Source organism: Pteropus medius, unplaced genomic scaffold (genome assembly GCF_902729225.1).
Source record: "Pteropus medius unplaced genomic scaffold, Ma_sr-lr_union100, whole genome shotgun sequence".
In the NCBI taxonomy this organism is placed as follows: Eukaryota; Metazoa; Chordata; class Mammalia; order Chiroptera; family Pteropodidae; genus Pteropus; species Pteropus medius.
In genome coordinates this window covers 55,698-70,568 of record NW_024356194.1, presented here as the reverse complement: position 1 = coordinate 70,568, position 14,871 = coordinate 55,698, and the positions used below count along the sequence as shown (strand labels likewise).

The 14,871-nt window shown below is 35.3% G+C and overlaps 2 protein-coding genes across 2 annotated transcripts in view; both read left to right on the top strand.

Annotated features, from left to right (window-relative positions):
• LOC120600569 (ankyrin repeat domain-containing protein 26-like) overlaps positions 1-14,871 on the top strand; it is a 108,330-nt gene that overhangs the window by 39,892 nt on the left and 53,567 nt on the right. The window contains exons 21-24 of the mRNA XM_039859978.1: positions 1,530-1,623; positions 3,840-3,868; positions 3,964-4,036; positions 4,442-4,699. Of these exons, the coding sequence (XP_039715912.1) occupies positions 1,530-1,623; positions 3,840-3,868; positions 3,964-4,036; positions 4,442-4,699 (454 nt within the window). The remainder of the gene's footprint in view (positions 1-1,529; positions 1,624-3,839; positions 3,869-3,963; positions 4,037-4,441; positions 4,700-14,871) is intronic.
• LOC120600567 (coiled-coil domain-containing protein 144B-like) overlaps positions 3,986-14,871 on the top strand; it is a 45,023-nt gene continuing 34,137 nt past the window's right edge. Inside the window, exon 1 of the mRNA XM_039859976.1 lies at positions 3,986-4,036. The gene's annotated coding sequence lies outside the window, so the exon portion shown is untranslated. The remainder of the gene's footprint in view (positions 4,037-14,871) is intronic.

The following is a 14,871-nucleotide window of genomic DNA, read 5'->3' as shown; positions in this document are numbered from 1 at the left end:
TCTTAGAGAGTTAAAATATTATCTATTGAGTACCTTTATGACAGCCATTCTTATAGTAATGTGAGGAAGTATAAGGTAATGTCTTAGATTATAGCCATCTGCCACCTCATGGTACAAATACTGAATTTGAAGTCCAAAAACATATTAGCATCCTGGATTGGTCACTTACTAGCTATGGGACCTTGGGAAAACTTGCTTATAACCTGTCAGTATATCAGTGACCTTATTCATATTAAGAGTATTGATCCCTACCTCTCAGGATCGTGCAAAGGATAAATGTGGTAAGAAATGTGAAAACACTTTGTAAAGGGTGCTATGAAAATGTAAGGCACAATGATCACAGTGGTATTTGATGACTTACTAAATATCGAGAACTCTTTTTGTAAACATGAGATGCAATGAATTGATAGTAGTGTCAAGAAAAGAATCGGAAAGTTAAACAAGGATGTTGATTTTGAGTATGGGGGATGACAATTTTCAGGAGACGGTTACTGGAGATACCCTGTTGGCATGTATTGCTTTAGTATTTGAGGCCTTCTTGATGAGATCTTAAACATTTTGATCTGGAGTAAATTTCTGATATCGAATACCGACTATGTGCTGGGCAGTTAGACACCGAATCTAGAAGTTGAGAGCTTAGGCTGTAGTTGTAGGGGCAGAAATCGAGTAAACAACAATCCATTGTAAGTCACTATAGATGTCCATATAAAGAAAAGAAAAAATGTTAGGTTAGAGAACATTGGGGCAGTATCGTTGGAATGGGCATGAGTGTATAATTTACTGTGTCAGTAAAGATCTTTCTGAGTATGTCTTGGAATGACCAGGAAGCAGGAAGTGGGTAACCATGATCATAACATGTGTATTATTGTTGTAGTGTGTAGATAAGAAATAAAATGTGCCTAACTATGTAAACATTTTTGCTATTATTTAAACAGAATTTCAAGAAAAGTGTTTCTTACCACCTTGCCATTTTATTCAATGACTGTCCTCTCAAACACTTACCAAATAATAGCTTTTTCCACGTCCATCTTTGCCTAAGTGAAATAGGTCCCACAATGACCTGTTTATATGTAACATGACATACTCCATGTTTCTATCATGTCAGGTATCTAATTTTAACTCTAAAAAATCTTCTTAGAACTATTGTTAAATATTTCCAAGTAGCTTAATTAAGTAATTTATTGAAATGCATATATTTCAAAATGTTCTTGAACTTGTGGGGAATGCAAAGTAGAGTAGGTGTTTCGAAGTTAGTTCCCTGTTGATGTGCACATATAAATCCATATTTTGTCTATGAAAGTATTTACTCCAGCCCTCCGTGCTTAATTTTTAGAGTAGCTCAATGAAGACAAAAGATCAGGTTGATCCAGAGAGCATAAGATGAAGTTTTCTATTGAATATTTTGGTTTTCATCACACGCTTCTTTTGTTGTTAGGTCTGCTTGCTATTAATGTAGGAAATTCAGATATTTTCTGAGAAAGGGATTAGGAAATCTTTCTATATCTCACTATTGATATGAATTTTAACAGGATTCCTCTACAAGTCTTCCAATAAATTATGTCGATGACTTACCTGGAGCTGCAGATCAACGAGGAAAAAACATACAAAATGAGCAAGTAGCAGGTAAGAACTGTATTGTGTAAAAACAGGCATTTGACAGAATGTTGATTTAAAATAGGAATCCTCGCAGAGTGTGATAGCCAAAGAAAATCACCTATTACATGCATAGTAAGGAAAAGAGAAGCGAAAAGGAGATCTGTTGTATAACTTCTCAGTTATCGGCACCAGATTAAATTGAGAGTGTCACTACAGGACCTACATTATTTGTTCCACTTCGAGATACTCTAAGACCTAAGAAACTCAGAAATAACAGAAAAAGTATAAAAGCAGGAATGAAGAATGAGAAAGGCAAAAATTACCGGGAGGAAATTAAGGGGAAAAAAAGTAGACATATGTAGTGGGAAGAGATAATCGGATTCTTTAGAAAATTTCATAGGACAATATTGAAAAGGTGGAAAAAACAGGAAGTAGCTTCCAGCACCAAAAATTGTCAGAGAAGTACAGCAAAAGGTTTCTACTTGTACTCTTCTCCTTGTTGTTGAGAATGCATTACAGACTGAGGTATCTGATAATGTAGCGCTCTACTTTTGGTATCCATCTTTGAAAAAAAAAACACGTATATACAGGGATAAGAAACAGAAATTTTATAAAGGTCACCTTTAACTCTGGCATTTTTTGATACCCTAAATTTCTCAGTTTTCAATCCCTGTACTGATTAGGGATTCTTAGAGGTAATTATTTGACCCTAATGGTTACCCAACATTGCTGGTCTTCAAACTATGCTCTGAGTAGACAGTGTGTCAACTTCTCTTCAGAGACATCAAGAAGCAAAGCCATCAGATAGGTGAAGACATGTAAGGGACGACAATAAACATTATTTTCCTTTTATTTCTGAGCATGTTTATAGCCAAAGCAAAACAAGGCGATGAAGTAGTAGAAATGATCGATGTAAGGTACTACTGTGAAAGAGAGAGGAAAAGAAAAGCTGGTGCGGAAAATTCACAAAAAGAATGCAAAAAGAAGTTTCCAGACCACGGGTCTACACATTATTTTTGAAGAGGAAAGTGTACAGTGAAACGAAGAGAGGAAGAAAGAATGGCGTTATCTAAGTAATTTTGGAGGAAATCTGAGAGACCTCAATTTAGATGGCTTGAGAGTATTTGCACTGAAACAGAAAATGAGATCACTGCTGCTCCAGAAACACTGGAAGCAGAGGGGAGTGTTCGAATTGCAGTAAACTGTAGCCACTCATTTAACTTCCTTGTGATTATCAGGCATCAAAGACATAGGTTACATTGGCATTTGTTACTGAAAGGAGATTCATTACCATATAGAAATGTTGGCTCTTTTGTTTTAAGATAGCCAGATTTTAAATAAGATAGTTGGTTCTTAAAAGTTCTTCAAAGCCCAACTAAGCTTAAAAACAAATAAATTATAACATTCATTCCCAAAATGCTAAAATGATTATTTTCAGAAAATATTACAGTGATTTAGATACAAAAAAATTTAATATCTAAAATTTGTGTGGCAATTTAATTAAATTTTCCATTTTTCATTATCCGTTTTCACTATCGAAAGCTTGTTATTCATTATTTCTTGGATATGTTTTATGTACCTCTTTTTCATGATTGGATCAAGAAAGTTTCAGATGGCTAAACTAGGAGATACAAGAAACGTGTCCCCTATCGGCATGAAAATAGTAAATCTTTTAATGAGGACTCTACAAGTCTTTATCCAAGCTGATCATTATATAACACTGTCTGAGATGATACAGGACTTATGCATTCACCTGAACTCTCATTGCAACTGTGTAGATGCTAAATTACTGTACAAATTGAAGATCATGATGAATACTTGTAGCCTGATGGAATACATGATTCTGACATATTTCATTAAGGATAGGCTGTTGCATTCTAACACTAGGTATCACTCTGATGAAAGATCACTTTTCACTCATCAGTAGGCATGTGGACATTGGAAGATGCACACTGATATAGGTTAGTTAGAGTCCTTGGAAAAATAACTTTGCTTTTGAAAGCTCATGCTGCATGTTTGGTGAAACCTATACTCCTGGTTTTTCTTCAGTTTTATGGCAGATTCTTGTTTCTGTCTTGTTGCTGTCCTACCAGTTTCTCTGGCACCCCCCAAAATACAGGAACAACTAACGTAGTCATTTCCAAAGCCAAACATGAGGATTCAGCTCTATTGTCATTGTGTTTGAACGTACAGTTGGCTTTCACATTCACATATAACTGAGTCTATGTCCCTTTGCATTTTAGATTCTCTTGAAAATTTTCCTCACTTGAAGGTAATAACTTTTATATTTATTATCTTGAATTATTAAGTACAACTTGCACGAGATGAACATTACTTTTTAACGACTTTGTTTCAAAATCCATTCAGCCTACCATTGAAGTGAAAGATTCTGTTCCCAAGAAAGCAGTAGAAATGAAGGGGACACAATCATCCAGATCAGGTAAATTGTGTAAGTCAAATTTCACCCACGAAGGGAGGTCACGGAAATATTTGACATGCTCGTTGTCTTTCTAGTTCTCATTTTTCTTTACAAATTTATTTGAAGGATTTGAGATAAAGTATATGTCATTTTTGGTATTCATGTTTGAGAGAAAGTTATTTACAAGAATGAGTAAAAGAATTTTTAAAGTGTAACTTTCAACTCTGATGTTCTTTGTTTTGTTCAATACTCTAAATTTGGGGCTTGAAATTTTTATACTGATTTGGATTTCTACAAGGTTAATTTTAAACTCTAATATTTCCTTTTATTTCTTTCAAAAGTTGATGGAATTAAATTTTACCATTTTACAATAGTTCCAATTGCTAGTGTTATTTATGTTCTAATTAATGAAAACTTTATTTTCAGATTCTTCACATTTGAATTCTGCTAGTTTGCCCCTCAATCATGAAACCCGTCGAGGATCTGGAGATTTGAAAGTTCACAATAAATTGCCATTTTTGTCGCAATTGATGACCGCAAAGCATTCAGCATCCACAGACATCGGACACATGACCTTAATGGACAAATGCAAGACCAATATTAGAGCTGTGTTTCTAAGAGGGGATCAGAGGCTCCATGACCTGCGTGAATCACAGCGACCAGAAAACAGAGAGAGCAAAGAAGGTAATAAAAAGAGTTCGACCCTGGACCTCATTGGTTGGTTCATCATGCTTTTGACTTTTCAAAAATCATTTTGTGATGAAATCGACTTTATGTTCACATTGTCTCTGTAATGTACAGCACAACGGAACACCTCTTAGCAAACCATACGTATTCTTCCTAGAATGAAGGTAACATGTAACTAAAGACGAAGGAGAATTGGGAGAATGAGTGATTGCATTTAGATTAGTAGTTAACATACACTTATTTGGGGTAGCAAGATTTTATTTAGAACAGTAGGACTAGATGGGAAAATCTAAAGATTGCCTCCTGAAACAAAACATGGATTCTTGGCTTTATTTTTATAGGTCTGAATTCACAAGTTCTAGTTATCACTATATTCAGTGTAACTGGAAAAGCAGCTTTTGAACCGAAATGTTAAAATATTTCTTGCATTTTCCATGTTTTTATATATTTTAGAAATGTCTTTTCCAGTAGTAATGGGTATTATTGAGAACTTACTGTGTCCAAATAGTATGTTATCTTTTGAAAATTTTTAATGAATAAATCGTTTACAAAAAATAATTTTTTAAAGGAGTGCTGTATCACTTGAAAACAACATATGGAAAAGCAATTTTAATTCTCCTGGGATACTCATTTGTTTGACTGACTGAATTAATATGTTTTTCACTTTTCGTATCATTAATTTAGTGCCCCATATCAGTCCTATGATCAGGTCTATAGTAATGGAACATATAGTAGTTTTTCATTCCTATAGATTTATCTTCTTTCCTTAACTGTAGAACTAACATTGTATTTACAAACGATTTTCAGTGACCTCTAGAGTAATGGCTGCAAGCTATAAATTTGACATTATTTACATATGTATACAAGTGTCTTATTTCTTCAGGTGCCTGGTAAACACCTGCTCAAGCTTCCTCTACACAGAAATATGTGTAACAGAAAAACTATGAAATGAATTCAAGCAACTTAAAAGGGTTCACGTAGTTCATGTCACTTCTTAGTGGATACCTCTTTTAAAGCAATGAGCAGAGTCTATCTCTCCAGGGACCCAGGATTTGTGCATATGTTCATTGAATAAAGATTTATTCTATAGTGAGCCTTGATTATTTTACATCTTAAAGACTTCTGGAAACATTTTCTCAGTTTTGGCCTGCATCATCTATATTTTACATATTGCCTGCTAAATTGTCTCCTTCCATTGATTCGTATGCCCCTCAGATTCATCACTACCACAGCATTTACAGTGATCTGTCTCCAATGCATACATGATCCCGAGCCATTGGTTAAACCATATTACTGTCCAGGCATGTTAAAATCACAATAAAGGCTTTTATGATCTGATCTCTGCCTAACTCTCCATCTCTAGACCTTTTTATTGTCCATCTTTTCTCTGGAATTACTGAACTGCTGGCGATGCCCACCTCGCCGTCTCTGTGTTAGACAAGCTTTATGCTATTGTATGCTTCTCTCCCTGTCTCGATACAGCCTCTCTGCCTTTCCTGCCTTCTGCCCGTTTCATTCTGGCTAACTTCCCAGTTTCAGTGTCAGCTCAGGCATTATCTCTAGAAAAGCCATTCCTGACCCCTGTCTTCTGTGTTCTTTAAACCCCAGTGCCGAGTCTTAAAAGATGAAAAGAAATTTTTCAGAATAGCAGGAGAAACATTTCAGATATAAGGATGGGTTTACAGTGATAAAGGCATAAAGAGTAACAATAATTTTGGAATTCATGAGTAATATGCAGTTGAAGCATATAGTGTGACTTTCTGTGTTGTACTGTATTTCTCAGCATTGTTTCGTTACTGATTTCTTTTTCATTGATGTTGCATGAATTACTTTGTGAATGAAGTTCTGAGATGTTCGTATGCCTTGAACTTTGTGATTTTTTCGCAAATGCTTTGTTGACATTTTGGATAAATAGTATTTCCGAAAGAAGTAAATAGTCAGCTAAAGACTATGCTTAATTCAAAGTCTCAATTGATAACATGTTATTTCTGTTCTTTTTTTTTAAGATTATGGCTTTTATCTAATTATTCTAAGTAGTTTATTTTAATTAATGTCTAGATCTGTCAGCAGAACTAGTCTTAGGAAGGACGACAGAGAAAGAGCATAAAAGACTTGATGGAAGTAAGACTAATCACTCACAGGTATATAAAATTTATTTTTTGTTATGTTTAAATTAATTTTATTAGGGTGACATTGCGTAATAAAATCATACAGGTTTCAAGTGTACAAATCAATAACATACTATGTGTATATTGCATTGTGTGTTCACCACTTCAATCCAGATATTCTTCTGTCATTGTGTATTAGACCCACTTTACCGTTATCTCCATCCCCGCCCGCTCCCCCTTCTTTCTCTCTGGTAACCAATAAACTCTTCCCTGTGTCTATGAGGTTTTATTTATTTGTTTATCTTCTTCATTTCTTTCTTTCAGTTTTGTATCCTGCGTATTATTGAAATCATATGGTCTCAACTTTTTCTGTCTACTTCTTTTGCTTAGTATAATAATCTCAATATCTATCCATGTCGCAAAAGGCAGTATTTTATGTTTTTTTTTATGGCTGAGTAATATTTTATTGTATATGTGTAACCCAACTTCTTTATCCAGGTATCTATCGAAGAACACTGGTTGTTTCCATGTTTTGGCAAGTGTGAATAATAGATGCTGTAATGATCCTCCAGGAGGCATTATATTTATGAATAAATGCTTTCAATTCTGGGGGTAGAGACCCAGAAGAGGGATTGCTGGGTCAAATGGTAATTCTATTATTAATTTTTCGGGGAACATCTATACTGTTTTCGATAATGACTATACCAATTTATACTCCTCCCGCAGTGTTTGAGCGATTCTTTTTCCCCCGCACCCTTACTTGTTACTACGTGTCCTGTTGATGATAGCCATTGTAAAAGGTGCGTGGTGGTATCTCTTTGTCCTTTTGATATGCATTTTCTGAATAGTTAGTGAAGTTGAGCATCATATGTCTGTTGACTGTTTGTATGTGTTCTTGGGAAAAATGTCCATTCAGAACATCTGCCCATTTTTTACATATATTGTTTGCTTTTGTTGTTGAGTTTTATGAGTTCTTTAGTTTAGATGTTAGCCCCTTATCAAAGGTGTCGTTTGCAAATATTTTCTCCAATTCAGTTCGTTGCTTCTTTGTTTTATTCAACGTTTCTTTGGATTGCAGAAACTTTTAAGTTTGATATCGTCCCATTTATGGTTTTGTGTTTGCTTGCTAGCTTTTACTTCTCTTGCCCTTGAGGTCAAATTCATAAAAACCTCTCTAAATCCAAGGTCCATGAATTTAGTACCTATGTATTCTTCTATGCAATAATTGTTTCAGGTCTTAGATTTAGGTCTCTGATCCCTTTGGAGTTAATTTTGGTGTACGGTGACACATAGTAGTCTTGTTTTACTCTTTTCCATGGCCTTTCCAATTTTTCCAGCACCACTTAATAAAACGGCTTTCTTTTTCCATTGTATGTTTTTGGCTTCTTTGTCAAAAATATTTGCCCATATATACAAGGATTTAGTTTTGCTCTATTTCTTTCAAAATGCCATTAGGAATTTGATGAGGACTGCATTTAATCTTTATATTAATTTGATTAATATGGCCATTTGAATAGTGTCGATGCTTCCAAAGCATCAACACGGAATATCTTTTGATTTCTTTGTTTTGTCTTCAATAACGTCTTGTAGTTTTCAGTGTAAAGGTCCTTCACGTCCTTGGTTAAGTTTATTGCTAGGTAACTGTTGTTGTTGGTAGTGTTCAAATTGCAAAGGGAATTGTTTTATTTCTTTTTCTGAAATTTTATTCTTGATTTATAAGAGCGCAAAGGATTTTTGTACGTCGACTTTGTATCCTGCTACTTTATTGTTTGTTTTCTGTATCTAACAGTTTTTTGGTCGAATCTTTAGGGTTTTCTACATGAAGAATCACATCACCTGCCGAAAATTTCAATTTGACTTCTTCATTCCCATTTTGGATGCCTTCTGTTTCTTTCTCTTGCCTGAATGCTCTAGCTAGGACTTGCAATTCTACATCTAATAAGTGTGGTGAGATCAGGCTTCCTTGTCGTGTTCTTGATCTTAGAGAAAAGCTTTCAGTTTTTCAGCATTAAATATGCTGTTAGCTGAGGGTGTATCATATATGGCCTTTATTATGTTCAGGTACTTTCCTTTTCTACCCATATTATTAAGTTTTTAAATCGTAAATCGACGCCATGTCTTGTCAAATGCTTTTTCTGCATCCGTTGTCATGATCACATGACTTTTACCCTTTATTTTGTTTCTGTGGTGTATCACATTGATCGATATGTGTGTGATGAATCCTTTTTCTGTTCCTGGAATGTGCTCCACTTGATTTTGATGTATTCATGAGAGATATTGATCTACAGTTTTTTTTCTGTGTTATCTTTACCAGGTTTAGGTAACAGGATAATTTGGACTCATAAAATGCGTCGGGAAGTATTGTTTTTCTTTAATTTTTTGGAAAGGTTTGAATAGAATAAGCATTAAAGAATCTTTGAATGCTTTGGTAGAATTAAATAATGAAGCCATCTGCTTCTGGCCTTTTCCTTCCTGTGAAGTTTTTGATGAGCGTTTCCATATTTTTACTGTTGATTGGTCTATTTAGATTTTCCAGTTTTCTTTCATTTGGTCTAGGAAGGTTGTGTCTTTCTAAGAACTTGTCCGTTTCTTTTAGGTTATTGAATTTGGTGACATATAGTCTTTCATAGTATTTTGTATGATCCTTTGTATTTCTGTGGTATTCATCCTAGCTCGTCCTCTTTCATTTCTGGTTTTGTCTGTTTCTTTTCTCTTTGTTTCTTAGTGAATCTAGCCAGGGCTTTGTCAATTTTATTGATCTCTTCAAAGAAGCAGTTATTGTATTGTTTTCTATTGTCTTTTAGTTCTCAATTTCATTTAATTCTTCTCTGATTTTTATTATATCTTTCTTTCTACTGACTGTGGGCTTCATTCATTCTTCTTTTTCTAGTTCTTTAAGAGAAAATGCTGGATTTTTTATTAGAGATTGTTTTTTGTTTTTGAGATCGGCCCGTAATGATATGAATGTCCCTCTTATTACCACTTCCTTTGTGCCTCAAAAATTTTACATTTGTATTTTCATTCTCATTTATTTCTATGTACCTTTTGATCTCTGGTTTTATTTCTTCTGTGAGCCAGTCACTCTCTAGTAACATGTTTAATCTCCACCTATGTGTAGTTTTACCTGCTTTCTTTATTCAGTTGATCTTCAGTTACAAAGCATTGTTGTAGGGTTAAATACTTGGTACGAGTTCAATCTTCTTAAGTTTGTTGAGGCTAGTTTTGAGTTCCAACATATGATCTACCCTTGAGAATATTCCATGTGCACTAGAAAAGAATGTATGAACTGGTATTTTGGGATGAAAGGCACTGTAATGTGGATGAAGTCCAATTGGTCTAATGTGTTATTTAAAGCTTTTTTAAAATTGATTTTCTTCGTGGATCATCTACACATAGCTGTCAACAGGGTATTTGGGTCCCCTACTATAATGATGTATTTGTCAGCTTCTCTCTTTAGTTCTGTTATTAGTTGCTTTATATATTTCGGTGCTCCTTGATTGGGAGCATATATTTTGATGTGTTATGTCTTCTTGATGTATTGTCCCTTTTATCATTATGAAGTGTTCATCTTTGTGTCTCGTTACCTTATTTATCTTGCAGTCTGTTTCATCAGATATAAGTACAGCTATGCTCTCTTTTCTCTGAATGCCTTTTGCTCCAAGTGTTGTCTTCTATAGAACCCTTTCACTTTGAGTCTATGTTTGTCCTTGCGGCTGAGATGTGTCTCCTGAAGGCAGCACATAGTTGGGTTTTGTTCTTTGATCCAATCTGCTACTCTGTATCTTTTCATAGGTGAGTTCCGTCCACTTACATTTAAGGTGATCATTGACATATAAGGTTGTCATGTACCATTTTAACTTTTGTCTTCGGGTAGCTGAGTCTCCATTGTTTCTTTGCCCTTGTGTTTCTGTCCGTTATTTTAGTTCGGTATATTCTAGGATTTTGTCCTCTGTTCCCTCTTTTTCAAGTTAAATGTCTCAGTTCTGGATATTTTGTACATGTGTGGTTATCATTAGGATTATGTAAGAGAATGTTTCATATATACAATAGTCTTTTTTCTTTTGTCTGCTTCTTACCGCCATTCCCCTTGGCAATTTTAGACCTTCGCCTCTCCCTTTTCTGCTGTTTTCACAAATTATTAATGCTGTGAGTTCATTTTCCAAGTTGCAGTCACTTTTATCTTTTTCTTCTTCTCTTTTTAAAAATATTTTTTGACCTCTTCTAACCATTATATAATATTTAAGTGTATAATATCCTATTCTGTGGAAGGCTTGCAATTTCCTGCTTCTGCCTGTCTGTCACCCACCTTATTCATAGCTTTCCAAAAATTTTTGTCTATTATTTTATGTAAAATAACCACCTTCAGTACATCCTGTAATGCAAGACTTGTGAAAACTTCCCTCGGCTTCTGTATATCGAAAAGGTCTTTATTTCTTTTTCACATCTAAAGTAGAAATTTGCTGGATATATTCTTCTTGGCTGGTAATTTCTCTCTCTCAATAGTTTAAATATTTGATTCCACTCCCTTCTAGCTTGTATTGTTTCCACTGAAAAAAAAAATTCAGTGATAATCTAATCAGATTTTATTATAAGTTACTGTTTTCTTTTCCCTGGCACTCTTGAGAATTCTTGTGTGTGTTTGTGTGTGTTTTACTTAATTTTTGACAGTTTTAATATAATGTGCCTTGGAGAAGACCTTTTTGAATTGACATAATTAGGTGTTTGGCTTTCTTCTTGAATTTGAGGATCCAGTTCTTTCCATAGGTTTGGCAAGTTCTCACTGACTATTTGTTTAATAGATCCTCAGTTCTTTTCTACTTCTCTTCTTCTTCTGGTTCACCCATCGTTCTTATATTGCTCTTTCTGATGGAGTCAGATAGTTCTTGTAGAATCTTTCTTTCTTTCTCTCTCAGTCTCTATTTTCTTTCATCTTCGGTATTTCTATATTCCGTCTTTGAAATCCCTTATCCTTTCCTCCATCTATTTCCCAAGCTCACTATTTCATTCTTCATCTCTTTTATTGAATATTTCAGCTCCAGACTTTCCTTTTGGTTCTCTTTGGAGCGTATTTCTCTCTGCTAAGTATTCCTTTTGTTCATTGATTTTGTTTCTATGTTCATTAAATTGCCTGTCTAAGTTCTCTTGTGTCTCATTAAGTTTTTTCACAGCAGTAATCTTGATTCTTTATCTTTTAAATCACAGATTTCCATGTCATTCAGTTGATTTACTGGAAATTTTTTATTTTTTTACAGTACTTCCTTGTTACCTTGGTTGTTTATGGTATTTGATGGATTAGTCCTCTGCTTAGACAATATGAGAATAAACTCTGTTTTCCTTTTGTTTTTCAATTTATTGTTAGTAAGAGTGATGCTTCATAAGCAGGTGCTAAGAAGAGGTGTTTTTGATTTGTTTGTTTTTATTTTCAGTAGGTGGTGCTTTAAGGGAATACAAGCGTCTTGAACAGCTCGGGCTTTTTGGAGCTCTGCTAGGTGTTGAAAAATAGCTTATATTCCTTGGGAGAATTGGGTGACTCCTCCTGACCAGGTCTTCTCAATCTCAGGTTTCCGCTCCTGTGGGAGAATGTGGTGGACAAGGGAGTTTCAACCGCTGAAGTCCCGGTAGGCTTCTGAGATTTCTCGGTATCTCTGCTAAAGTCAGCCACAGGGGGTTGGGGCAGAGTGCATTGGGAGAATCAGTTGGTTTATTTCTGGCTTTGTTCTCCTCCAAGTAATGGCAACTGCCCTCTCTCAGCTTCTCGCTCTGAATTTCCACCCTCATCACCAGCATTAGCCACAGCCTGCTTGCCTGCCATTCAGGATCTGTATCTTGAGTTCTCAGGGGTGTAGATACTAGGCTTTGTAGCCCAACAGAAACTACCACTGTTTCTTCTTAGGCCTGCTGCTAGCTCTGGGAGGGTGTGAGCAGCCACCCAGATTCTGTGGCTTTGTTTTCTATCCGGCAGTGGTGGCCGCCAGAAGACAGCAGTCTCTCCAGTAGATTGCTGGGTGCAGCCGAATTATGTGCTCCTCACTCTGGCAGGAATGCTCAGAGCTACAGTGAGTAACACAGCACCCTGATTCCTCTGGTCTCCCCGAGGCCCACAGTGAGCTCTGGCCTGTGACCACATCTCTGCTCTTCTTTCTTCCCTCCTCCTCTGTTTGTTGAGATTCGCCCACCTTCAGCTGTTTTGATGTGCAGATCTGTCACATGTGTTTGTGTGTGAGGCTGGGAATCCCTTTGCTGTTTAACTTGTAATTTCCAAGAGAGAGATCAAGGGGACCGCTCAAGCCGCCATGCTTCTGTCGTCACTGTAATTGCCAATTTGTACTTCTTAATTCCTTTTCATCTGTGACCAGCCCCATAACCTTCCTCCCACCAAGCAGCCATTAGCTTTTTCTCTGTATCTTTGAATTTTGTTTGTTTGTTTGTTTGTTCCCCTATTTTGATTTTAGATTCCACAAATAAGTGAAATCATATGGTATTTGTACTTCTCTGTTTGTCTTATTTCCCTTATTAGAATACCGTCAAAGTCTTTCCACGTTACCGCAAATAGTGTCATTTGGTTCTTTATGGCCGAGGTCTGTCCCTTTGCATATATGTAACATATCTTCTTGGGGTGATCAGTTTGTAAGTTATATAAATGTCTAATGATTGTGTTGTACACCTGAATCTAATATAATGTTGTACGTCAACTGTAATTTTAAAAAATGAACATATAAAATTTTTCAAAAATTAAAAAGTATAAAATAACAGTTACTTAATTGTCATGGGGATGTACAGTGCACCCAAGTACTGCAAACTGATGCAGCCATGGTGGAAAACAATATGGAGGGTCCTCAAACTTTTGAAAATAGAACTACTATATAGAACTCAGCAATCCCACTGCAGGATATTTCTCCAAAGATATCCAAAAATTGACTCAAAAAGATATCTGCCTCTTTATGTTAATTGCAGCATTCTTTACAATAGCCAAGATGTGGAAGCCCTCAATTACTTGCTCTTTCCTACCTCATGCTTTTGTTCTCGCTGCCCTTTGTAGCATGCCCTTCACCCTCACTCTGCACTCAGTAAATCTTTCAACAGACAGCCCTACCTTTGTAGCATTTCCTGAGCCTCCCAGGTACAACTGACTGTTGTCCCTTTGTGCCCTTACTGTACATTATTCACTTCGGCTGTAGACGTAGCAAATGATACTTTCTGCTCTAACCGTTTTCATGCATCTCTACCCCTGCTACAATAGAGGATGAAATCTTTTATTTATATTTGCCACTTTTCCCAGGTTGGTGCCTATGATTTGATAGATACAGTAAATGTCTGTTGTCTTCCTGACTGATTGACTAACTGAATGAACAAGTGAAAGATTGTGATATTTTCTGAAATTAGGTTTTTGTCTTCTTTTGTTCCCATAGGAAAAAGCAATAAAGCCAAAAATTGGAAACAAAGAAAATGGTATGGATATTAGTGAACGGCTCCACGAGAGCAAACAAATAAGGGCAGAATGAATTATGTTAATGGAACACATAAAAATAATACAAGTGGTCATTTAGTGATGATCTATATTTTTCTCTGCTTACAAGCTGATATAAACAAATCTAAATTGTGTAGATGCAAATATGAGATCCATTTCTTTTAAGTATATATTTTTGCTCTGTTTCTTCAAAAGTATTCCAACTACAAACAACTTTTTTTCTTGCCAAAGTTTCAAAACCATGCAATTTTTTCTGCTATTACTTTTATGTTATCTAAATATTTATGATTGCAGATATACCTGTATATGTATTTTAAATGTATACTAATAAATATTTTCTTAATGTCTCTGTAACTACATTTTATAGTTAAAATGTCAGCATTAGGAACAGGAGAAGAAAAAGAAGCAAAATCATCTAGGGATTCTGAGGTACTATCTTTCGTTACTATTTTTTCATGTTAATATCAGCATTGAGTGATGTTAAAACATAAAAGGCATGATTTGACTTTACTTTCTCACCTCTGCATTTGCCCATAAGAATATTTTCTTATATTTTAACCTATAATTAATACAATAAATAAAAAAACACTGCA